This window comes from Pseudorasbora parva, chromosome 8, assembly GCF_024679245.1.
Source record: "Pseudorasbora parva isolate DD20220531a chromosome 8, ASM2467924v1, whole genome shotgun sequence".
NCBI lineage: Eukaryota > Metazoa > Chordata > Actinopteri > Cypriniformes > Gobionidae > Pseudorasbora > Pseudorasbora parva.
In genome coordinates, this window is record NC_090179.1 from 15,963,488 (window position 1) to 15,991,184 (window position 27,697).

At 43.4% G+C, this 27,697-nt stretch overlaps 1 protein-coding gene across 1 annotated transcript; it reads left to right on the forward strand.

The window, feature by feature from the left end:
* Positions 1-1,059: 1,059 nt before the first annotated feature.
* gpr55a (G protein-coupled receptor 55a) lies at positions 1,060-26,024 on the forward strand. The gene is made up of 3 exons (XM_067451611.1): positions 1,060-1,084; positions 17,831-18,036; positions 22,781-26,024. Exons 2-3 carry the CDS (start codon positions 18,018-18,020, stop codon positions 23,800-23,802), a joined length of 1,041 nt encoding a protein of 346 aa, XP_067307712.1. The 5' UTR covers positions 1,060-1,084; positions 17,831-18,017; the 3' UTR covers positions 23,803-26,024.
* Positions 26,025-27,697: the final 1,673 nt, after the last annotated feature.

A 27,697-nucleotide genomic window follows, 5' to 3' on the forward strand; every position in this document is an offset into this window, starting at 1 on the left:
GTGGCATTTAAATGATGCCCAATTGGCACTAAGAAGCCTAAAGTGTGCCAAGAAAACATCCCCCACACCATTACACCACCACCACCAGCCTGCACATTGGTAACAAGGAATGATGGATCCATGTTCTCATTTGCCCTCATTAATCAAAAGTGTGTATACCAAATTTCCAGCGTACACCCCAAACCACGGTGATTTTGAGATTTATCAATATGGACGTTGGCATATGGCATGCTCAAATAAGAAGAAGAATCTTGCAAATTGTCATGCAATTACTAATGTGAATGAATGGTAGGCTACTCCACATCCCATCATCATCACTATTGTACACCCCAATACATGTGCAGTGATACTAAATTAAATGCTAATTGTTTTAAAACATGTGCTGTAAAATAATGCATTGTGATGGTAATTTCTCATCCAAACAGCTATTTAAACTGCTGGAGTGCGCTTCTCAACCCCCACACTATTAAGAGTACTCGTAATTTAGGTCCATTTTGTTTTTGTGGGTGCCTTTAATCCCACTATTTAAACTCCCAAATAAAACAATTTAGTTTTTTTTCCACTTCCCTGGTGATGGTCTGGATGGGCAATTCACTCAATCATCTCACTTGTTCAGTAGTCAGGACACTGATCAGGGAGTCAGCCCATTGACTTATGTCCTAATCAGTGCCCTGACTAGTGGAGTAGTGAGATTGAGACGTGCCCGATCTCCACGTCGGAGAAGTTTTGCTTCTTTGCCGTCTTCCGTGTGTCCATGGCGTAAAATGAGGGCGTGGGGGAGGCGGAGACTTGAATATATAGGGGTGTGTTATTCTAAAGACGATCGTTTTCGGCCGCAGCATTTATCAAGGGCAGGTATTGCGTACACCTGGATTGAAGAGGTGCGCACAGTTTCATAAATCAGGCGGTGAGAGGAGTGTAAGCATAATCTTACGCCAACATATACGCCGTTTCTACGCAAGATTGATAAATGAGGGCCATTCTGTTTACGACAAATTCTGACTCTACCATCTGAATGTCTCAACAGAAATCGAGACTCATCAGACCAGGCAACATTTTTCCAGTCTTCAACTGTCCAATTTTGGTGAGCTTGTGCAAATTGTAGCCTCTTTTTCCTATTTGTAGTGGAGATGAGTGGTACGCGGTGGGGTCTTCTGCTGTTGTAGCCCATCCGCCTCAAGGTTGTGTGTGTTGTGGCTTCACAAATGCTTTGCTGCATACCTCGGTTGAAACGAGTGGTTATTTCAGTCAAAGTTGCTCTTCTATCAGCTTGAATCAGTCGGCCCATTCTCCTCTGACCTCTAGCATCAACAAGGCTTTTTCGCCCACAGGACTGCCGCATACTGGATGTTTTTCCCTTTTCACACCATTCTTTGTAAACCCTAGAAATGGTTGTGGGTGTAAATCCCAGTAACTGAGCAGATTATGAAATACTCAGACCAGCCCGTCTGGCACCAACAACCATGCCACACTCAAAATTGCTTAAATCACCTTTCATTCCCATTCTGACATTCAGTTTGGAGTTCAGGAGATTGTCTTGACCAGGACCACATCCCTAAATGCATTGAAGCAACTGCCATGTGATTGGTTGATTAGATAATTGGGTGTTCCTAATAGTCCTTTAGGTGAGTATATATATATATATATATATATATATATATATATATATATATATATATATATATATATATATATATATATATATATATTTTTTTTTTTTTTTTTTTTTTTTTTTAAGAATATAATTAGATTTAATCTTGGTTTATTTACTATTAATTCTTTTTTACTTTGGCAAATCATTATTATTATTATCATTATTATTATTATTATTATTGTTATTAATAAAGCTTAGTGGTTTTTTATCTCTTAGATTTAATTTTGTTTTTATTTCTGTTTTTGTCATTTTAGCCCTTAAACTTCAGTTAGCAACATTTCTAATTTTCATTTTCATTTTCGATTTTAATCAATATTTCATTTTATTTCAGCTTTATTTCAATAAATGAAAACGCATGCAGTTAACAATAACAACACGTACTCCCCGCTGTAGTCAACATTCTTTGTAACACCCTGTTCTCTACAGTCAGCTGACTACTCGGGGTTAAAAAGTTCTCTCTCTCCTGCTTGGCCAAAAGCCCTCTGTCTAATCCCATTGTGCTCCTGCTGATTAACACGCACTGACACACACGCAGATCAGAATATGGGCTGTGCACCACAAACACTGACAGAAATGCAATCCTAAAATTTCCATTAAAGCACAAAATTTAGACTCATGAAATAACATGCAGCAAACACAGACAATTAGGCAGGTCTGTGTCATGCAAGCTCTTAACAAAGAAAAGAGAAACGCCTTTTACTAACTAGTCAAGTCACAGATCAGTATTACATTACAAGGAGAAAGAGCATGCATGCCTGAGAGAAAAATAAGGATTATGGGACTTCTGTGTGTGTTTCTAATCTAACCGTACTGTGGGGCCAAAATTGCTGAATAATGTAAGTAAGTTAAGTAAATTTGTCAAAACCAAATTTGGAAAAAGATCAAAAGTTATTAATCAAAATATAAAAATGTTTTAACCTTGACCATGCCATAACCATCTATTTGAGTTTTTTTCACCTTGTGTAGATAGCTAGGTGTGTGTGTGTGTGTGTGTGTGTGTGTGTGTGTGTGTGTGTGTGTGTGTGTGTGTGTCGGAGTATTCAGAGGTAGGGGTGTATAAACAAAGCCTTCTGTCAGTATTGAGTTTTTGGGATGGAATGTGGATTCGCTGAATCCTCGGAATCCCGTGGTTGCATAATTCCAGAAAGAGCGCTGCGTCAATGTGACAGGCGCTCCTCTCTTTTATAAACTTCACCTGTGAAGAACAGGTGTGCCGCAATTCCACAGACGAAACACTGCCCAGCCCTGTCTAAAGGATCATCAGCAGTGCGATCAAAATCCATGTGGTGTGTCGATAAGTTTTACCTCTAGAAAGCTTATTCATTAACTTTGTGTGAACAAATATTGTTTGTGCCGTTGCTCTTATCTTTCGTATAACACATGCTGATATGATAGTTTTTAATTATTTAATATATTTGATAATAGTTTTAATTATTATTTTATCATAAATACTTTTGGGAATCAAAGTGGAATCCATTGGAACAATTAGGCTAAATTAAAGATACAGAATTTAAAGGTCCCGTTCTTCACGATTCCATCTTTCAAACTTTAGTTAGTGTGTAATGTTGTACCTGTAAATAATAAATAAATAATACCTGTAAAATTATAAAGCTCAAAGTTCAATGCCAAGCGAGATATTTTATTTAACAGAAGTTCCCTTTCAAAGCCTGCAGCGATCGGCCGGTTTAGACTACAGCAGGAAGTGCAGGGATGTAATGACGTTACTAGAACCGTTTGTTGACTAACCCTCCGCCCACAAGAACACGCAAAATAGGGGGCATGGTCTTGTTGCTCTCCCACGTGGAGAAGAGCGCACATTCAACGCTTTCATCTCCCCGCTATGGTAAGAGGCCGGACCTTTCTGGGCAAAGTGCGCTAAGCTGCTGTCCAATCACAACACGGGAAGCGCTGGCCCAATCAGAACTCGTTACGTGTTTCTGAAGGAGGGACTTCATAGAACAAGGAAATCATCAGGGCGGGGAAACAGCGCTGCACAGATAAGTAAATTGTGTGAAAAATACTGTGTTTTTTTACACACGAAACACGAACTCATGTTATATTGCACACTGTAAACATAATCAAAGCTTCGAAAACACGCAAAGAACGGGACCTTTAAAAAATGACCCCGTTCAAAAGTTTACATACCCTTGATTCTTAATACTGTGTGTTCCCTGGAAGATCTGAACTGTTTGTTTGTTTGTTTTTTGTGATGGTTGTTCATGAGTTCCGTGTTTGTCATGAGCAGTTTAACTGCTATGTTCAGAAAAATCCTCCAGATCCTGCAAATTATTCAGTTTACCAGCAGTGACTGTATGATCTTGAGATCTATCTTTTCACAATGAACTGAGGAACTCAAACACAAGTATTAAAAAAGGTTCACTGATGCTCCAGTCCAGAAGGAAACAATGCAATAAGAGGGTGAAAATGTTTGAATAGGATGAAGACCACATTTTTCTTATTTTGTTTAAATATAATTTGTTCTCATTTAGCACTGCCCTTCAGAAGCAACAAAAGATACGGAAGGCAATTTGAGTCAAATTTACCTTGATCTTCAAATTCAACCCCCCTCTGTTTTGACATAAAAGTTATAAAAACCTGGAGAAAGTCTGTAATGCTTTTAGTTTATTATTAAATTAGAATTATTCAGTTTGTTGACGTAATTTCCACTGAAACACGAAGAAAACAAAAAAGGGAGCAACATATCTTATAGCCCCTCCCTTTTTTTAAATAGCCAATAGCATTTTGTTTATATCACAGCTCAGCCAGAGCCATTCAGCTTGGTAAAGCTGCCGTTTCCTCCTAATCTCTAACCGCTTCTCCTCCCAATCTCCTCAAATATAGAAAATTCTAATACTGCATTTACATGGGGCAACGACGTCATCGCTTGACAGAGGGCGTGTTCGAATCTTTGTGCCGATGCAGCCGTCATAGTGACAACAGCCAATCACATTCATTTTGTGTGGCATGAATGCAATTGGATATATAGCATCTGCGGTGGGATATTTGTAAAGGTGATCTGACACCTACATTGACGTTTGAAAGTTGAATAGTTGAAAAGTTGTGCACTATGTAGTATTTTTACAGTAAAATATCCAAAAGGCCAGTGTTATATATTTCGTTCAGTTGTGTACTTACAATATCCCAAATGTTTCCAACTATTTGTAAATTGTGAGAAAATTGCTATTTTAACCAAGGACCCGGGTCGTTTCAGCATAGCGTTTGAGTGAGTCGCCTGTCAGTTGCGTCATATCTGCGTCACTCTCGGTTTCCGGTTTTATTTGGTAATAGCGCTTTACTCTTAGCAGTGTGAACAAGTGTCACAGCAGACACCGAGCGAATGTACAGAGTAACATCATAACAATTTTAAACACACTGAAATGTATCTAATACGATAAACAGAGCTGCGTTACCTCATACTCATGACCGGAAAAGCGGAAATAGTGCAGGCACCCGGTGACTTTGTCCCGTCATAATAAATGTCCCGTTGCTCGCGAGCCGTGTGTTGCACAACAATCGCTCCAGCAGCCTTGCTCAGCTCCTCAACACTCGGTCCTGCTCTGCTTCACACTACAGTAACGTTAATAACTGCATCCATGAACATGAGTTCTGCCTGTGTCCTATTTTCCACCGGCTGTGAGGTGAAGACTACAAACTTGGCTTCATCAAACTACGCCTTTGTTTTGAATAGGCGCCCTCTAGTGGACGGAAAGTTGCATATTGCACCTTTAAAGTCTGTGTCAAGCCACAACACAATCAAAAAGCCACAACACAGAGCGACCGATGAGTGGATTTCAAATTCAACACCTGTGATTGCCCAACTGCGTTGTAGAAATCTACAAAAATGTCTGTGATTGGCTACATTACCCACCGAAGCGAAAACACGTTGGAATTGTAATCATTTGACGAGTGCAAATACATACAGATAGACACTGGATCTTTTGCTAGCTTCTTTTCGCTAATAATACCCTATTATTACGAATTCTTACAGAGGATTAGGAGGATTACATATCCTAGACAAGCAGTTATAGGCAGCTTTTCCCTCTAAAAGCAGAAGCAACAGCAGTGTCAGTGGTTTGAGTGAGAAAATTACATGCTATTATCAAGTCCGTCTCAAGTTCGGAACAGTTCACGTCTCAGTTCACCCCCCCCCCCCCACCCCCCCGGCCTGGTTTTGTGTGTTTTTGCTGCGTTCTCCCTGTAAACCAATGCTGCCTTCCAGTCTTTTTGCCACTCAGTAGGACGTAATCGCAGTTGCTCCAGCTGACGGTGACGTCACGTGCATTCCCTCTATTCTATAGATTGACCAGTCTTACAAAGATATAAACACTACGATCAGTTTTAAGTGTGTAACCATTATATATCGACATGAAATAAAATTCAAAATCACCTACACAGGCATTATAGCTGTATAATGTAAAACTTATAAGTAAAACTTATAAGTATTGTATGTTAAATGTTCAGTTCCCTTTCGAGAGAGGTTCCTCGTATTACGTATGGGAAAACTCCTTTTCTCGAGAATATGAAGCAAAACTTTAATAAAGGTATCCATGTAAAGCGCAGTGCCGCTGAACGGCCATAACTCAGCGCGAGGAGCGCTCTGATTGGCCGGGCCACGGCAACTGCATGAACCTATGGTGAGGCGGCTGAGAGGAACGAGCCAATGGGGGGCGTTCCAGAAGCCCGCCGAAAAAAGGTGCTTATATTTGCATACAGGAGGCTATATAAAGCCCTGATTTCGCCATAGGTGTCAGATTTTATCTCCTTCAGCGATACCTTCGCTGACCTCCGGAAGAAGCAACCGCCGTCGAAAAGGCACCAGCGGAACCTGCAGCTGAGGACGACGGACTCCCTCTCCGCCTTCTCTGCCGTTCCAGCTACGCCATCCGGCGATCGTATCCTTTTATACTCTCTTCTCCTAAAAGAGCGCGGGGCGTTGTTTCAAATGCCTCGCATTTCCTGCGGCTCTTGCAGAGCTCCTCTCCTTGGCGGCGACCGTCACGTCATCTGCGTGGCATGCCTTGGACGGGACCACGCGCAGCTCGCACTCTCTCAGGGCGGCTGCCCCGAGTGCGATGAGATGGCGCTGCAGACCCTTCGGGCTCGCCTCGCCACCTTCGACCAGGTCCCTCCTCCTGCCGCTGGGCCGCGCCGCAAGAAACGCCGCGACCAGAGGCTGCCGGAACGGTCTGGCGACTGCACGCCGGATGACTCCCCGCGTGCCTCGCCATCGCCGGTCACCTTCACCCAGGAGGAACAGCGTCCCTCTCATGCAGCGGCCTGTTCGGTTTCCTTCGGTGGCCCGCCGCCAGAGGATGATGAGGACAGCCTCTCCACAGCCGCTTCTGGTAGCGAGTGGTCAACTTCTGTCTCGGAGCCCCCCGCTTCGACGCAGACCGCCACGAGCGCCAAAACTAACGTCGACGCGGAACTCATCCGCTTGCTCTCCAGGGCCGTGGAAGACCTCGGGCTCGAGTGGTCCCAGCCCGATGAGCCAACACGCAGCAGACTGGACGAGTGGTTCCTGGAAAGCCGCCGCCTCTCTTCTCCTCAGAAGCCCGCGCCTTTCTTCCCTGAGGTACACGACGAGCTTACGAAGTCGTGGAAGTCGCCCTACTCTGCTCGCGCCAGATCCGCTTTTTCCCCAGCGCTCTCCGTTGTCGACGGCGCTAAGGAAAAAGGCTATGAGTCTCTTCCACCCCTCGAGGAGGCTGTCGCCGCGCACCTCTGCCCGCCCTCCTCCTCCAGAGGATGGCAGTCCAGGGCTCAGCACCCGTCCAAGCCCTGCCGCACCACTTCTGCTCTCGCTGGCCGGGCATATGCCTCCGCTGGCCAGGCTTCCGCGGCCCTTCACACCATGGCTATCCTTCAGGTGTTCCAGGCCAGACTTCTCCGCTCCTTGGATGAGTCTGTCCCCGACTCCGATGTTTTGAAGGACCTCCGCAGCGCGACGGACTTGGCCCTTCGCGCCACTAAAGCCACTGCACAAGCCATCGGGAAAAATATGGCTAACCTGACGGTCTTAGAGAGGCACCTTTGGCTGAATTTGACCAAGATGAAGGACGCGGACAAAGCCTCCTTTTTGGACGCCCCCATCTCCACTACCGGTCTCTTCGGCCCGTCAGTCGTGGGTTTCGCGGAGCGCTTCACCGAAGCGCAGAAGGCTTCGCAGGCTATGAGGCATTTCCTGCCTAAGCGCTCCAGCTCGTCTTCAGGCCAGAGACGCTCTCGAGGTAGACCCCCGCCTTCTCAACCCGCTAAGCCGGCAGAGCCACCTTCCCGGCCTCGCTCCTCTTCTGGACCGCGCCAACGTTCCCGCTCCGCGAACCGCAGCAGTCGGCCTGAACGCCGGGGACCTCGACCCAGGATTGTGTTGAACCCCGAGCCTCCGAAGCCGTCCTAGCCGCAGGGATAAAAAGGAGATGGTCAGGTCTCGCCTCGGCCGGACCCCCATCTCTCCCTCCCGGTCTCCCAGTCCCCCGCACCCAGGTGACTGCCGACCTCAGTTTAGCAGCCAACGAGCCCGTTGTCAAACGCACTCGCCTGCACACAAACGCCGTTATCACGGCGACCCAAATAAATCTCAAAAAGAGCTTTTTCTCTGTAGTAAATGTGCCCACACATCAGTCTGCACTCCTACACTCATTCACCCCTCCCACCCATGCTATAAATGTCCCGGCGCCCACTCCACAGTGCACGCCGCCACACATAAGCACTACCCCCTCTATGTCTCAAGCACAAAATGGCAGCGCTACCGAGTTCCCTCTAGTAGGCGACCCTTATCCGCGCCGGCTCCAGCCGCTATCGTGTCGGGCTCAGGCCTGGCAAGCCATGCCCGGGGTATCAAATTGGGTTATGAACATAGTAAAAAGGGGCTACTCGCTACAGTTCGTTCGCAGGCCCCCGCGCTTTCGCGCCGTGGTCGAGACCTCGGTGAGAAGCAGCGTCAGTCACGTGCTTCGCACCGAGATTTTGAAACTGGTAAAGAAGGGAGCGGTGGAGCCCGTTCCCCCTTCCAAAAGCGAGTCGGGCTTCTACAGCCGATACTTTCTCGTTCCGAAGAAGGACGGAGAGCTCAGGCCCATCCTAGATCTAAGGCATTTGAACAAAGCTCTAATGACTCGCTCGTTCAAAATGCTAACGGTGAAACAGATCCTCGCGCACATTCGCCCTGGGGACTGGTTTTTCACGATAGATCTGAAAGATGCGTACTTTCATGTGCAGGTAGCCCCCCACCACAGGCCATTCTTGAGATTCGCCTTCGAGGGGCAGGCTTATCAGTACACGGTCCTGCCATTCGGCTTATCCCTGGCGCCCCGCACGTTTACGAAATGTATGGACGCGGCATTAGCCCCGCTCAGGCTGAAAGGGATGCGGGTGCTCAACTACCTCGACGACTGGCTAGTGATAGCCCAGTCTCGAGCAGAACTACTAACACACAGATCCTGGCTCCTCAACCATTTAGACTGTTTGGGTCTCAGGATCAATATCGCCAAGAGCTCGATGTCACCCACTCAAAAGATATCTTTTCTGGGCTTTGTTCTAGACTCGAGACTCATGAACGCGCGGCTGACGTCACAGCGCGCGCTATCCGTCCAGAACATGGCGACTTCATTCAAAGCCGGAACTCGCGTTCCCCTGAAACACTTTCAGAGAATGCTCGGCCTTATGGCCTCGGCATCGTCAGTGCTCAGGCTGGGACTGCTACACATGCGTCCCCTCCAGCGTTGGCTACGCGCCCGTGTCCCTCCTTATGCATGGAAATGGGGCCGTTTTCCCGTCAAAGTGAGCCACAGCGTTGTCAAAACTTTGGCTCCTTGGACGAGGACAGAGTGGTATCGGAGGGGCGTGCTTATGGGCACAGTCACGAAGTTGAAAGTGGTCTCGACAGATGCCTCCACTCGGGGGTGGGGAGCCCTACACGAGGGCAAGCCGGTCTCTGGCCTGTGGGCGGAAACAGAGAAGCGGCTGCACATAAACTGTCTAGAGATGAAAGCGGTCGCCTTATCGCTGAGAGCTTTCCTTCCACATATAAAGAACCACCACGTCTTGGTTCGTTCAGACAACATGTCGGTGGTAGCGTACATAAACCGCCAGGGTGGCCTGAGATCATATTCCCTTCACCGCATGGCGAAGCATCTCCTTTTATGGGCAGAGCACAACCTAAGCTCCCTGAGGGCGGCTCACGTGCCAGGTATTCTGAATGTGGGTCCGGATATGTTATCCAGGAGAACCATTCCCCCAGGGGAATGGTCTCTTCACCCGCAAACGGTTCTCTTAATTTGGAACACCTTCGGCAGAGCGAAAGTGGATCTCTTCGCCTCAGAAGACAACACTCACTGCCCAATATTTTTCTCCAAACGCAGGGATGCCCTGGCCCATGTCTGGCCCAGTCTCCCGCTGTATGCTTTCCCCCCGATCGCGATGCTACCACAAACCATCAAGAAAATCAGGGAGACAGCATCCGCGGTGCTTTTAATAGCCCCGCTCTGGAGGAACCGAACGTGGTTCTCCGATCTGATCCAGCTGTCAGACACAGCCCCATGGCCCATTCCGCTGAGGAAAGACCTCCTCACGCAGGCGAAGGGGGGGATCTGGCATCCCAGTCCCGAACTATGGGCCCTCCACGTATGGCCCATCAACTGGTATCGGGAAACCTCTCTGACAGAGTTATGAACACTATAGCGGAAGCTAGAGCCCCCTCGACGAGGCGGCTCTATACTCTGAAGTGGTCAGTGTTTTCTAACTGGTGTGCCGTCCGAAATATCGACGCACGCTCATGCGAGATAACAGAAGTGCTCGCTTTTCTCCAAGAGCTACTGGACGCGGGTCGTTCCCCCTCCACGCTCAAAGTTTATGTCGCCGCCATAGCAGCTAACCACGCTCAGGTCGCGGGACATTCACTAGGGAAAAGTGAGCTCATTGTACGCTTTCTTAAAGGGGCCAGGAGATTGAACCCCCCTCGCCCCCCTTCGGTCCCTATTTGGGACCTCGCGGTGGTTCTAGACGCTATGAAGGGTCCCCCCTTCGAGCCTCTCCAGACCGCGACCATAAAGCTTTTATCATTCAAAACTGCGTTTCTGCTGGCTCTGGCCTCGGTTAAACGTGTGAGTGACTTACACGCACTCTCAGTGAGTCCGTCCTGTCTCGAGTTCGGGCCCAACAACTCCAAAGTTGTTCTTAAACCGAGACATGGTTTTATACCCAAAGTGCTTTCTACCCCTTTTAGAGCACAGGTTATTACTCTGCTTCCTTTACCCGTATCTCAGGGTGAACAGGACGCGAATCTGCTCTGCCCGGTCAGAGCTCTGAGACTGTATCTGGAGCGCTCCTCCCCCTTCAGGCAGTCGGACCAGCTGTTTGTCTGCTTCGGCGGCCGCACTAAAGGTTGTGCTGTCACGAAGCAAAGACTCTCACACTGGATAGTGGACGCTATCTCGCTGGCATATGAGTCTAAAAACCTGACTTGCCCTATAGGCGTTAAAGCCCACTCCACTAGAGGCATGGCCTCATCTTGGGCTTGGTCGTGTGGCATTTCTTTGGAAGATATCTGTGCGGCGGCAGGCTGGGCCTCTCCGTCCACTTTTATCAGATTCTATAAATTGGAGGTTCCAGCTCTACAAGCAGGGCTTCTCTCCATTTAGGCTCTATCTTGACCCTGGTAAACAGATTGCCTTTAGTTTTGGCCTGTACACTTCAGTCCTTAAGCACTTTCATTTATCATAAGATCCGACTATGTCCGATCAGCCGTTCAAATGAACCGACTCTGTCCGATCAGCCGTTCAAATGAACCGACTCTTCCGGTTCTTCATCCCCCCTTATAGCCGCCTCTTCGGTGTCTCGGGGGTTATTTACATGTGCTTGGGTATACTGGGTCAGTCAGCACACACGGCGCTTTACATTGTGTTCCCATACGTAATACGAGGAACCTCTCTCGAAAGGGAACGTACTCGGTTACTTTCGTAACCTCGGTTCCCTGAGAGAGAGGAACGAGTATTACGTTCCGTGCCGTGTTTATGCTTCTCAGGTATCGCTTCAGTCGATCTAAAAACCTGACACCTATGGCGAAATCAGGGCTTTATATAGCCTCCTGTATGCAAATATAAGCACCTTTTTTCGGCGGGCTTCTGGAACGCCCCCCATTGGCTCGTTCCTCTCAGCCGCCTCACCATAGGTTCATGCAGTTGCCGTGGCCCGGCCAATCAGAGCGCTCCTCGCGCTGAGTTATGGCCGTTCAGCGGCACTGCGCTTTACATGGATACCTTTATTAAAGTTTTGCTTCATATTCTCGAGAAAAGGAGTTTTCCCATACGTAATACTCGTTCCTCTCTCTCAGGGAACCGAGGTTACGAAAGTAACCGAGTACGATTCCAATGCATTAGTCAGTTTTACCAATACAACCATTGCATTTTGCTGTGGAATTTTAACATGTCTGTTTTTAAATGTTAAAAGTAATTTTAATTCATACAAGTTATATGTTACCATGGTTATTGTAGTTAAACTATGGTAACCACAAATTAACCATGGTTTTGTGGGTGGCAAATATTGTCCAAGGAAAAAAGAAAATTCTCGGAAAGACTCAACTTGTCGTTTCTCTCTTAAACGTGATTGTATTGTGCAGGTGCCACTGATTGGGACAGCCTATGAGCAATCACCTTCAGCTTTCCACCAAAGTCAACTCCATGGTCAGATTAAAGCTTGGGACATACTCTGCAAGAACAAAGAAATTAGTTTGTTTGCTCGAGGTGGCAAGAACAAAGTTCTTTCTGGCCAGTGCATTCCATACTTCACGAGAAAAGCAGGTGCTGATCATCTGCAGTTCTCTGAATTAACCACGCCCAATTTAAATGTATGACCAATCACACAATAGTTCGGACACCCGCAAGAAAAAAGTTCTCCTCAGGGTCTGTGTCACGCTCTCACGCTGCCCAACTAAACAACTTGTACGTTTGGGGAGGAGCGCACGCAGTCAGCGGAGGCTCGCCCAGCGGAGCCAGGCGAAAGTATAAACAAACCTTAAAGGGATAGTTCACTTTAAAATAAAAATTCTGTCATCCTTTACTCACCCTCAAGTTGTATGAATTTCTTTCTTCAGCTGGACACAAGGGAATATATTTTGAAGAATGTCAGTAACCAAACAGTTAACTGGAGCCATTGACTTCCACAGTATTTTTTTTTACTACTATGGAAGTCAATGGCTCCAGTTAACTGTTTGGTTACTGACATTCTTCAAAAAAATCTTCTCTTTTGTTCAGCTGAAGAAAGAAATTCATACAGGTTTGAAACAACTTGAGGGTGAGTAAAGGATGACAGAATTTTCATTTTAAAGTGAACTATCCCTTTTCGGCTGCAACATACTCCGCGAGAAGGGTCTGACTGCAGAGCCACAGAGCCACAGTTTTACCCCAACCACAGTTTTACCACAGCAGTTCTGACCGCGCATGTGCATTGCGTCGTTATGTCTTCGAGATGCTTGTTACGGCACTGGAAGGGAATAAAACTACAATTTTATTTATTTATTTATTGTAATTGCACTTGTTTGATTTTTTTGTTATTAGTTAGTGATCAACTGTAATGGTAAAATAAGGAAATGTTTAAAATGTAATTTGTAAATGTAATAGGCCTGAATAAATGTAAATTAAAATCGTGTCTTGGTTATGTCTGCAACAAATTAATAATATGCTCACACTTTCAGCCTGTTTAAAAGTAAGTTTAATTTGTGTTCAAGTTTATGCTTTTACCCCAGGCAGAATTAATCAACTTGAGGAATTAGTTTTCTTGACTTTAGACTAATAATTTAATAATTATAGAAACCTTTGAAATGTCTATTCGAAAGTTCGTTTTTTTATACCAGGCAGAAAATACATGGTGTTTATTATACCAGGCTGTTCGTTTTTTGAAAAAAAAAAAAAAAAACGTAATAGAAATATTTAAGCATTGTTTTATATCAGTAAAGGAGCCTGAAGGCCTCTGGGCAACAGCAGATGCAAAAAAATAACAGCAGGAGCAACAATAATCAATACATAGTTTTAGGACAGAATTAAGATTTAAAAATCAAATGTATCAGCGTGCCGTGAAACCGCTGTAGTGAAACTGTGCATGCGCAGGGCAAAACCGCTGTAGTGAAATGCGAATGTGCGGCTGTAGTGAAGCTGCGTATGCGCGGGCAAAAGCGCTGTAGTGAAACTGCGCACGCGCAGGGCAAAACCTCTGTAGTGAAACTGCGCATGCGCATGGCAAAACCTCTGTAGTAAAACTGCACATGCGCAGGGCAAAACCTCTGTAGTGAAACTGTGCATGCGCAGGGCAAAACCTCTGTAGTAAAACTGCACATGCGCAGGGCAAAACCTCTGTAGTGAAACTGCACATGCGCAGGGCAAAACCTCTGTAGTGAAACTGCGCATGCGCGGGCAAAACCACTGTAGTAAAACTGTGCATGCGCGGGCAAAAGCGCTGTAGTGAAACTGCGCATGCGCAGGGCAAAACCTCTGTAGTGAAACTGCACATGCCCAGGGCAAAACCTCTGTAGTGAAACTGCACATGCGCAGGGCAAAACCGCTGTAGTGAAACTGCGCATGCGCGGGCAAAACCGCTGTAGTGAAACTGCGCATGCGCGGGCAAAACCGCTGCAGTGAAACTGCGCATGAGCAGGGCAAAACCGCTGTAGTGAAACTGAGCATGTGCAGGCAAAACTGCTGTAGTGAAACTGTGCATGCAAGGGCAAAACCGCTGTAGTGAAACTGCGCATTCGCTGGCAAAACCGCTTTAGTGAAACTGCGCATGCGCAGGGCAAAACCGCTGTAGTGAAACTGCGCATGCGCAGGGCAAAACCTCTGTAGTGAAACTGCGCATGCGCAGGGCAAAAGCGCTGTAGTGAAACTGCGCATGCGCGGACAAAACTGCTGTAGTGAAACTGCGCATGCGCGGACAAAACCGCTGTAGTGAAACTGCGCATGCATGGGCAAAACCGCGGTAGTGAAACTGTGCATGCATGGGCAAAACCGCTGTAGTGAAACTGTGCATGCATGGGCAAAACCTCTGTAGTGAAACTGTGCATGCGCGGGCAAAACCGCTCTAGTATAACTGCGCATGCCCAGGGCAAAACGGCTGTAGTTAAACTGTGCATGCGCAAGGCAAAACCTCTGTAGTGAAACTGCGCATGCCCAGGGAAAAACCGCTGTAGTAAAACTGCGCATGCCCAGGGCAAAACCTCTGTAGTGAAACTGTGCATGCGCAGGGCAAAACCGCTGTAGTGAAACTGTGCATGCGCGGGCAAAACCGCTGTAGTGAAACTGCGCATGCGCAAGGCAAAACCGCTGTAGTGAAACTGTGCATGCGCGGGCAAAACCGCTCTAGTATAACTGCGCATGCCCAGGGCAAAACGGCTGTAGTGAAACTGCGCATGCGCAAGGCAAAACCTCTGTAGTGAAACTGCGCATGCCCAGGGAAAAACCGCTGTAGTAAAACTGCGCATGCCCAGGGCAAAACCTCTGTAGTGAAACTGTGCATGCCCAGGGCAAAACCTCTGTAGTGAAACTGTGCATGCGCGGGCAAAACCGCTGTAGTATAACTGCGCATGCCCAGGGCAAAACGGCTGTAGTAAAACTGCGCATGCGCAAGGCAAAACCTCTGTAGTGAAACTGCGCATGCCCAGGGAAAAACCTCTGTAGTGAAACTGCGCATGCCCAGGGAAAAAACGCTGTAGTGAAACTGCACATGCCCAGGGCAAAACCTCTGTAGTGAAACTGTGCATGCGCAGGGCAAGACCGCTGTAGTGAAACTGTGCATGCGCAGGGCAAGACCGCTGTAGTGAAACTGTGCAAGAAACTGCGCAGGGCAAAACCGATGTAGTGAAACTGCGCATGCGCGGACAAAACCGCTGTGTTGAAACTGCGCATGCGCGGGCAAAACGGCTGTACTGAAACAGTGCATGCGTGGGCAAATCGCTGTGTTGAAACTGCGCATGCGCGGGCAAAACCGCTGTACTGAAACTGCGCTGGCATGGGCAAAACCGCGGCTGGGGTGAAACTGCGGCTCTACAGACAGATATTATTATACTCCGCAAGAACAGAGAAAAAAGTTCTCGCTCCCAGGGCTGTTCTCGCAGCCCTGGTTTGGGAGTTCTCGCAGCTTTTTTTTCTTGCGGGTGTTCGATAACTATTGTGCAATTGGTCAGACATTTAAAGTAGGCGTGGTTAATGTGAAGAAACGCAGATGATCGGCATCTGCTTTTCTCGAGAAGTATGGGATGTAGGCCTACTGGCCATAGTGAACTTTGTTCTTGCCACCTCGAGAAAACGAACACATTTCTTTGTTCTTGCAGAGTAGCCTATGCTCCAAGCTCTAATCTTACGCCAAATTGCCAAACCTGATTTTGATATTAAACAAAGCTAGGCCTATATCTTTTTTTTAAATTATTTTTTATTAAGTTTTAATGCGAAATTTAAAAAATAATTAGCGGTCTGACGCTAATGTTAAAGCCAGAGGCATTTAAAAGCGGAGTTGCGGCATGCTCTCATCTCCCGGCGGCGTGCACAGTCACGTGGCTCATAGAGCGCTCAATACTTCTAGCGCTGTGTCGATGCATTTGAATGGCTTAAGCGGATACACAACAGTTTACACTATACAGATGTTTGCAGCAAGTTTTGGCAAACAGTACAGCTTAGTGTGCATTGATTATTATGTCAGCCATATTTACAGGATCGTTTCATTATGAGAGTGATAGAGATGCAATATTGTTAACATTAATATTTAAGTATTTAGCCCTCAGATATTCCTTACTAATTGATCACACACACACTCATACTCATTGATGGTCAAATGTAACCATTCACCGTAGCCTAACTATTTTTCAATTAAATAAGTGTTCTATAATTTAGTTCAATAATATTTATTGAATATTTTGAAGAGATATTTTGGCATAGGCTACTAAATTTGTGCAATAATTGTTGTTAATTAATGACCACTTAAAATATATTTCTTCTAATATTTTGATTATTTATATTACAAATTGTCTAGTAATTAGGGTTAAAATAGAGAATTCCAATTGAGAATTGTGTTGGAAATTAATAATGTTCATTTGTAATGCCATTACCCAGCAGGTCCCTTTTGGCTCTTTAACAAATATGTATCTAGTTGCTCAAAAAAAGTCTTGCATTTTAATTAATGTTTAGATATGATCAAACATTAGATTTCTTTAAATGTGAAATTTTAAAAAGTTAATAACTTACGCATCATAATGAATTCAAGCACATATAATTTGACCCAAGAAACGTTTAAAATAGTGCTAAAATGGTGCTAAGACAAACCATTTTTTTTTTCTTTATTGGTAAGCTATATAGGACTACTACATATGAATTGATAATAAATTAAGATCGAAAGCACTGTGGCAGTAGTAGGCCTACTGCAATCTTTAGAAAATTACTCTTGTACTATTGAAGCAGGCTACTTTTAAAAACAAGTACTTCAGTACTTTTACTTAAGTAGACATCTGACTGTAGTAGCCTATTTTACTTTTACTTGAGTAAAAATTTAGCAAGGGGTATCTGTAGGCTACTTTTACTCAAGTAGCTATTATGAAGCTGTAGCCTAGGCTAAAGCTACTCTGTCCGCCTCTGAGTATTTTTGGTAAAAATATTGGATATTGAAAAATCCATACACTTAAAATATAATAAAACCACAGTTAATTTTCGTAAGGGTTGTGTCGTCACAGCCTGTGGTCTTTACCAGCGGAACTTGAGGTCTGTCGTCATCTAGCGTTGAGTTGTGGTACGTTGCAGAAGCACACTATTATATGTAGCCTATTACTTTACTACTGTTTCCCATTCATGCTGTGTTGCTACCGTGAGAAAACGTTGAATGTTGCCAAATAGAATGATTGTTCTGTTTTTACAAGTGCGCCATTTCACACACTCTCTTATTTCATCTTTACTTGTAAAGTTATGAGTCCCTTGTTAGCTGGGTTCCTACTTTGACATCTCAACCCCCATATGTGTCAAAATGCCCCATATCTGGTCACAAAATAACTTTATACGTTGGTGTGTAGCCTAAGTAGCCTAGTGTCTGGCTTCTCATTTCACTAAACCCACAACTGCACCACACGCGCGTTGCAGATGCTGACGCGTGAGCGCGCGTTTCTCTTTTGTCAGATAAAACTCAGAAGTTTCTGTCTGACTGCAGAGTCTGTTGGTGTGCAGCGGAAACAAAAGAAACAGAACTCACTCATCCGAAAGACAGACAGACAGAGGGCACGCAATGCTTCAGCGACGATTCTCACAAACCAACTCCCGCCGTGAGGACCTACAGACTGCCGTGAAGTCTGGATAACGGGGGACACCAGCGGAACGATCATTAACTGACCGTGGGGATGAGCTCCAAACAGCCACGTAAGTAACCGCAGTGAGTTCGTTGCAAAAAATGTAGGCTACCATGGTAACCGCAGGATCTGTCAAAATTAAGCAATAGCGACAGACAGTAGGCTCGCTACCGTTATAATCTCGAGTCATAACCATGTTTCAATTATTCTGACATATTGGCTTATTTATATCACTGATAAAAACATGATAATTATTTGCTAGAAAATTAAAATGTGGCATACGTATTTAAATAGTCTAGTTTATTTTGGTTCAGTTCAACTGAATTCACAAACTATCCTATTCTGTAAAAAAAATATTGTCATATGATCTATCTTGTCACAACAATTTCTGTAATTTTTTCTTGATTGTTGTTATGAGTTTCAGGGTTCTTGTTTTTCTTCATCACTAGCCTAGTGAAATTCAAAGTGGTAAACGTAGGAATAAACAACCGGTCAGCAAAACTTTAATGTGATTATCGAACAAAAGAAGAAAGGCAGAAAAAAAAAATCAAACAGGGGAAAAATTCCAAGGAGACCACATTTCCATTTGCCGCCTTCGACATGTGACATCAGATAATTTCCAGCGACTGGCATTTGATTTCGACACCATATCTAACCTACTTCTGGGGACAGATTTGTCCAATATCTGTGTTCGGATGGAAAACTAATCTTAAACTATTATCTATGACCAGTTTAGAATGATAGATTGAAATCACATAGCCTACAAGTTGACCATATTCTCAGTGATAATTCTGTGAGACCCGGATGTGGTTAGTTCCAGCCTAAGACTGTTTGCATACATTTTCCTATATTGTTTGTTTTAGATGAGATAGGATTAGAGTTTCGTCTCTCTTTACACCTCAGGGTTGGCATATTTCAGTAATTCCTTTTTTTCCTTCCCTAGTACTTGAATAATGACAATACAGAGGTAGGCTATGCAAATGCATATTTTTGTAACACTATTTCAATATTCCACTTTTTAGACATTCTACTAACTATATGTAACACTGCACCTACATGTCATCTGCCAGTCATCGGCGAATTAGTAGCCTAGACTATTTGCTTAATATCTGCTTTTGATGGGCCCTCAATAGACATTGACTAATAGTCATTTTTCAAGTATTAACGTTATACTAACCCTAATAGTCTACTAATACTAAAGAAGAGTTAATTGACATACTTGCAAAGTTAGGCCTACTTAATGTCTAATGTGGACTATTGAAATGAAGTAACTTTTTAAATATTCAAAAATTATTATTCGGGATAGACAATGCAGGGAAGTTTGAAACACTGGGTTTTGCTTGCTTCTGAATATCTAAGCTCAGTATTTAAAACTATCATATTGAAAATTGGCAAATAACCATTTTATCAGCTAAATAATAAATGTTTAAAAAAAGATGTAGCAGCACATTTAGCCACTCAGGAAATACATATGTTCTGCCTGCAACCAAGATAAACTTCAAAATGTTCCTTTAAATCAACACAAATATGTGGGTAGATCATCCCGAGAGGTTGGTCAGGACACTGGCACTAGTTCCGGCAAACATGAGTAAATTTAAACCATGATGATGTCACTTGTACAATTATATATTTGTCTCTGTCACATGTGCCGTTCTATATGTGTAATCAACACTGCTCAAAAAAACTGGTTTCTGTTTTGATTTCTTTAACATGTATAAATATTAGTACAGGGTTTCAACAGTGTTTCAGCCTTTAATGAAGTCGAACCCAAAGTAGTTTGCTTATTAGGAGAAGAATCAGCAAAGTTGAAAAGATAAAAACACCCTCCCATCTTTGTTCATGAAAGGAAATGATAACGTGGGCTCATAACAGGTGCGGTTTTAGTCCATAATTAATTCATAAAGTCTGCTGTACAACCAATGAGTCATAGAGTATAACAGAAAATGTTTTAATACATATTTATTCAGGCAGAAGGTTTTGGTGCAGGTGTGTTTGTACTGTAAATGTGATCTGTACAATCTGTCACGACATTAAACGTGCAAACTTAGAAATTCACGCCTCACACCACAAAACTTTTAATCACACCTTTGATCATAAACATCTCATAACAGTTACAGTATCTTTGTACATTTCACCCATGCACAGGCATCAGCTGTTCAAACTCAGATCAAATATGAATTTTCAGCATTATTACTCCAGTCTTCAGTGTCCCATGATTCTTCGGAAATCATTCTGATATGATGACTCTGCTCAAGAAACATTTCTGATTGTTATCAATATTCAAAACAGTTGTGTTGCTTATTGATTTCTAAACTAGATTAAGCTTAACTTGTACTTCAGTCCGGAATTTCTTGAATTACCCAGGTAACAAAAATATGTTCTAAAAAGGTTTTTCTAACGTTCTCATTAAAGCTGCAGTCCGTAAAAAATATTTTTTTGGTCAGAAACTATAAAGAATTGTTTTTTTAAGCAAATACATAACCAGCCAATGTTCAAAACGATCTCCTAAGCCTGATTCCCAGCAGTAAACTTGTAATAACGTGTTACAGTTTGAGTGCCACTGGTGGATTTCTGCGGGAAATAAGAGCTTGCCACCATTTGTCTTGGCTTCATTACGTCACGTCTGTATACATGAAGAAGGAGTCCCAGATATTAGGTTATATCGCATGTGAGGATGCTGCAGGTGGTTTATTATAGATCATTTATTATAGCCTTTTCTCAAAGCAGCTGGCATAATTACACATATCATTCTGATGGCGGATTGTAATCCAGAAAGGTCCAAACGACAATCATCAGTGGAGATTCACCTGTAGTCAAAAGCAGAAGATTAGAAAAATCTACAATTAACACTAATACACACTAAACACGCAATTCTGATTTTGTTAACATTAACAATTTGAGAACAAAGTATAATAATAATAATTTGCACAGTTTGAAGTGATTTATTTGTCTGGCTATCACCAGATAGCTCAATATAAGATTGAACACCGGTCTGGGGAGTCTGCTCTGTATTTTCTACTGCACAAGAGGCGTGATCAACGAGCATAATTCAAATGACTCTACTGTACACAATTGGATAGTCCTTCAACCAATCAGACCACAAGAGGTGTGATCAACGAGCATAATTCAAATGACTCTACTGTACACAATTGGATAGTCCTTCAACCAATCAGACCACAAGAGGTGTGATCAACGAGCATAATTCAAATGACTCTACTGTACACAATTGGATAGTCCTTCAACCAATCAGACCACAAGAGGTGTGATCAACGAGCATAATTCAAATGACTCTACTGTACACAATTGGATAGTCCTTCAACCAATCAGACCACAAGAGGTGTGATCAACAGGCAACGACCCATCGCTTCTCTAACCGTCATCATGTTAAAACTGCCAATAGCACGCCAGGTGGATAAGTCAGTCTGTGATTGGTTCCCTCAAAAGTGGAACAGAAGGAGTAGAAATGAATGTACAGGTTTCCACACTGAGTTGCAGGGAGAATGTGATTTATTGTAATGCTTTTTTTTTCTCAGTTGGTCACAACAAAAGTGGCAGACATGTTACTCGTTTTGGTCATAATTCCAAGACTTAGGTTCAGGTGATGTTCGATGACCTGAACCTAACACATACTCCTCACACATACTCCTCAAAACATTAGATTCATCCACTCTGAGGAGCTATGCCGATGCACAATCCACGTAAAGATAATAATTTCACAAATAATTGTATTTGTAGCATACAGTGTGCATGATGTGAGTTTCGTCATCAGAAGAGTTTGAGCATACTGTACGCACACCATAGAGACAGAGCGACACCTCATAATCTGAAAACCACGGCCACCGGGGTGGGGGCAAACCGACTGTCTCCATTGACCTTCTATTGCGTGAAGCAGCCTCCTTGTCATTTCTGACTTAATGTCTAAAATCTGATATATTGACAAAGTGTACAGCAAACAAGCTAAAAAAAATGTGTCTCCTTAAACGCTGTTTTTTTTTGGTGGTGGGGGGGGGGCATCTTATAAAAACTTAGTTCTGTTTTTTTAGCTTGTTTGCTGTACACCTTGTCACATATCAGCTTTTAGGCATTGTTCTGTTTCATAAGTAAGAAATGACAAGGTGTCAGCTTCACACAAAACAAAGTAAATGGAGAGCGTTCGATTGCACCCCGTGTGGGTGTGGCCTAAATATGCTCTGCCAATCGAATTTTTGTGACCCCACATATACTGTAAAAAAATATTTAAACAATAAGTTACCTGATTGCTTTACATTTTTGAGTTCATTGAAATACATTTTTTTAGTTAAAACAATGAATATTTTTGAGAATCAACAACCTTTATTCAAATATTATTAAAAGATTTTGTAAGAATATTGGGTAATTGTGTGTTTTATTTATGTCGCAGTGAAACATGCCAAATAGTGCTATTTTTATGATTTATAAAAAAAAATGATGTGGTTCAGATACAATAATATTTTGAGTTTTGATTTATTAAACCAATTTCCTTCATTGTGTCAACTCAAATTTTTAATTTCAATGAACTCTAAAATCTCAATAAATTTGAAGGCAACCAGGTTACTTAATTTTTTAAGTTAAACCAACAATATTTTTTTACAGTGTACTATGTAGCCTACTCCCAGTTTCGCACATGCGCATTCAATTTTTTTTGCAGGATTTACAGTATACTCCTAGTGAAAGATAACTCAAAACTGTGCATGCATCTGTGCATTTCTATTAACATTACTGCAAGAAAGTTTGTTCATGACATTGAGAAAACCTTACCAGAACGCTCTAAATTCTGTGTTTCTCTTTCTCCATAGAGGACCCCTGTGACTCGGTGTGTTGGGTCCAGTGGTGTGTGTATGTGCCCATTCTGGTTGTCGGTCTCCCTCTGAACCTGGCCGCTCTGTGGCTGCTGCTCTTTCGCGTTCGACGCTGGAGCGAATCCACGGTTTACCTCATCAACCTGATCATCAACGACGGCCTACTGATGCTGTCACTGCCCTTCAAGATACATGCATACAAGAAGCCCTGGACTCTCAGTAATATCTTCTGCTCCCTGCTGGAGAGCCTTCTCTACGTCAACATCTACGGCAGCATAATGCTGAGTATGTGCATCGCGGTCGACCGCTACATCGCTCTTCAGTTTCCTTTTGCTGCGCGCCGCTTGCGATCTTCGCGCAAGGCGTGCCTCGTGTGCCTGGTCGTGTGGATGGTGGTCTTCGGATTCAGCATTCCCATCTACACACTTCACGATAATCAATCGCCCATCAACGGAACACTCCCCAACGGAACGTTCTGCTTCCAGCAGTTCTCCAACAAAACTTGGTCGAAACGCTGGATTCTGGTCTCTATGGAGACGGTGTTCTGCAGCAGCGCCGTGTTGATGGTGTTCTGTTCTGTGCGCGTGGTGCAGATTCTGCGCAATATGAGGGCGCGCAATCCAGGCGATGCAAAACTGCGCACCAACAAGAGCATGAAGATCGTCCTCAGCAACCTGGTGGTCTTCCTCACATGCTTCATTCCTTACCACATAGCGGCGCTGATTTACTTCTATGCCAAGACAAGCAACCTAAACCAACCCAGCATCGATAACCTGCGCTATTTTGTGCACATCAGCATATGCCTTAGCAACGTGAACATCTTGGCAGATGGCGCATGTTACTACTTTATTCTTAAAGAGAACTTGGAGTCTGCAAAGCGAGACAGGAGAATGGCTGTGCACAGCAGAGAGACGCGCATAAGAGGTTCAAAGAATCAAACGTTATTTGGCGAAATGCAGAATGGTTCATCCACAGACACTGAGAAGATGGAAATATGTGCGGTTACTGATTTTACATAAAGACCTACAGGAAATTCAGGAAGTCCGAATTCTAGGATGATTGATCCCACGGCGAAGGAGGACATTAGACAGTAAGACGCATCGACATGCTCGAATAGATGAGCAGCGAGAGTGCAGGTGCAGGTGCAGGTGGATGGGAAGTATTGTTAACACACAGGATGTGTAAATGTGAAACCACATAACACTTACAGCTTAAATGAGCCATGACATACAACATGTTGGAGTGAATTTCATGTTTACTTTAACCCCTCTTTTGAAAGAGGTGTCCGGGACACATTTCACCCCAAAAATAATAATACATTGAAAGTATATTTTTCCTTTGAGTCTACTGTATTTGAGTCTACGGTACCTTATAGTTATTTTTTTTTTTTTTGTTGCATTGTGACATGTTTTTCAAGTCAATAAGGCAAATGTTACTCTCCAATTCTAATTACTGTAATAGAAAAATCAAAATTCTAGCATTAAAGTGACTAAAAATGTTTAAAAAAAAATTAACATAAACTAATTACATTTAATAGTGATGAGAATAACAATTAAGCAATAATAAAAAAAAATAGGAGCAAAATTTGCAACTTTTTTTTTTTTTTTTGCTGTATAAAAGCATAAAATACCATTATACGTTAGCAGAGAATTAGGAAAAAAAGCTCATATATATTGTTTCTCTGAAAAACATACAACAGCCAGTTATTTTACTTTAAAGCGTGCATTCTGGGTCCTAATGTCTGTTTTTGTTCTTGCCCTGTGGAAGGAAACGGCGTGCTGCAGCCGTGGAAGTCTGCAAACAATCTGGGTCAGAGATCGCAAATGCGTGTCCTCCATCTAGCAACCCGCGTGATTTGAGTCTGAGGAGGAGGGGGCGGGAAAACAACCCTCTCCAATAGTTTGTATTTGGATTGCAGTATCCATTTTAACCATTAGTCAATACTACATACGGGACCTTTAAAAACTTTTCTGGAGGGTGCCTATTCAAAACAAAGGCGTAGTTTGACGACACCAAGTTTGAGCTCAGAATCTTGGGACATGTGGTCTTCACCTCACGGCCGGTGGAAAATAGGATACGGGCAGAAATCATGTTCATGGATGCGGTTATTAACTTTACTGTAGTATGAAGCAGAGCAGGACAGAGTGTTGAGGAGCTGAGCAAGACCGCTGGAGCGACTGTTAATGAGATGAACAACGCACGCCTCGGGAGCAGCGGGACTTTAATTATGACGGGACACAGTCGTCTGAACCATTTCAGCTTTTCCGGTCATGAGTATGAGATAACGCAGCTCTGTTTATTATATTAGATACATTTAAATGTGTTTAAAATGATGTTATGATGTTACTCTGTGCGTTCGCTCAGCGGCTGCTGTGACACTTGTTCACACTGCAAAGAGTAAAGCGCTTCTGCAGAATAAAACCGGAAACCGAGGATAACGCAGACATGACGCTATTGACAGGCGACTCCCTCAGACGTCCCGGCTTCTTGGTTAAAATGGCAATTTTCTCATGATTTACAAATAGTTGGAAACATTTGGGATATTGTAAGAACTCAACTAAACTAAATATATAACACTGGCCTAGTGATTTTTGGGATATTTTACTGCAAAAATACTACATAGTGCACCTTTAATTTGTCCTGAAAATGTCACAATGCAATAGAAAAAAAATCCTAATTGTAGATAAAATTTTGCTTGTGCAAAATATAAAATACTCTTTCAACTGATTTAATCAAAGACATTATTTTGAAACCTGATTATGAAAATCTAAGGAATGTGCAGCTGTTTTCTTCATTGTTTGGTCCAATCGCTCATGTTCCTCTTCTCACCAGCAGAGGTCGGCATTCAGCTTCAAAGATTTATAGCCAACAAGATATTTATTTATAGCTCGCATTAAGTGAGTTCAGTGACATTGCTCATGTTAAAAGAAATTATTAACGTAACAATATCTTCCTGCCATAGAATAAAGTATAATGTCAAATGTGCTTGTTCTACTGCAGAAGTTTTGCACTGAAATCTGTTATTAGAGGGTGATGGATAAATGCAGTGTCTTGTGTTTCCAGCTAAAGGTGCTCTGATTATAAATATCATTCAACTTCCATCTATTTTATAATAAAAAAGATTATGCTGCTTCAATGTGGCCAAGTCATTTGATAAAAGTGTAGCTAATTCATCTCTACATTTATAAATGATGATATGTTAGCTTAAGCTAGGATTCCTCGTGCCTTCGAGTTGACAGATGTTCAGAACCTTCTAATGTTCTGTCATCACCTTCTCTCTTTGTCTGTTTGATACTTATGTTATTTATTAAAATAAATAAGACTTTGTATTAAAATATGTGTGTACAATTTGATGCATATTCATTTCACTTTCTGTCTCGAAAGAATTTCCAGTGCGGTTAGAAATCATTCTCATCTGTACAGTAGCAACCACAAGAAGATTTATTTTCAGCTGTGGTAACATGTTAGGTGTAATAAGGGCTCTCAATTCTTGGTCCAAAAATTTGTTTTTTGTTGTTGTTGTTGTTTTCTCCAGTGGTTTTGCTTGAGCACAACACAACCACGTTAAATTCTCTTAAAGCTGAACTGCTCTGATATTTTTATTAAATATGAAGTTGTAGGCATGTAGTCACATCTGTTGGAATTTATTAATTTACAATATAGGCTATTTATGGTTCTATTATTTACAATAGTTGCTGTCCAAACAATTGTTTGATATTTGGTAGTACAAAGTAGCGTATAATATAAAGTAATATAAAGAGTATACAGGTAGACGTATGTACTTCACACACAGGATGTGGTGGCTCTGTGTGTGTGTGCGTGTGTGTGTGCGACCTGGTAATCCCTTCGTTATGGGGACAAAATGTCCCCACAAAGATGGCAATATCCGAAATCCTTGTCATGGTCCCCATGAGGAAAACATCTTATAAATTACACAGAAGGAGTTTTTTTGAGAAAGTAAAAATGCAGAATGTTCCCTATCTGGGAACTCGAGCTGCGTCGAAACGCTGTGAGAACGCCTCTGCGTGAATGCGTCGTGAAGCGCGTGTAGAACCAATCCATCGGGAGATCGATCGATCGTCGGCGTGATGACGTCATCGACCGGAAACTATAAAGCGTCCGCGGGACAGGAACTAGCTTCTGTGCCTTCAGTAAGCGATCTGTGGGAATCTGTCTGTCTATTTGGTGTTTTTGTCTGTCATTAGAGAGAATTTTCCACCCTTTTGTTAAAGCCCCACTTGGCTACTTTTGCTCTCGGGGTCCCCCTACAGTTTGGAAAAAATAATGTCCTCAACTACTGTCGTAAGCTCAGTCATCCTACAACAGGGGATGCCATCGCGCGTGCATTTGTTGACATGACAACCCTGATAGCCCTGAACTAGTGATGCGTGGGTCGTCTCATAACCCGCGGACCCCGTATGTCTATTTAATGGTCGCGGGTGCGCGGCGTGTTGTAAAAATATACAGTGGTGCGGTGCGGGCCAAATAACTTCATTAAAGCGTCCCGCGGGTCGGTGCAGCACTTCTGGCGGCACGTGTGAAATGTCTTCATCCCAGGTAACGTTACAGTCAGTGGCTTATGTTTCAGCATGTCATATGAATATAATTTCATGGGTTTTGTTTTTTTCAAACGCCAAATAATCACGATGCTCACGTTTACAAGCCAGCGTCATTATAGTAGTCTATTGGTTACCGTTTTCCAGAATCTATATGATACTTCAGTTCAGTGTTTGAGTGGTAGCTCACCGTAACAAGCAGGACAGCATCGGTCGGGCACGCCTCCTTCAGCTCACGCCGACGAGCAAACCCTGGTCACATTTTGATCCTCGTCCTGCCTTTAATCCCATCATTTTTTTCATTTCCTCTTATTGCTTTCCTCCAACAAAACCTTTTCTTTCTTATTTGTCTCTGCTG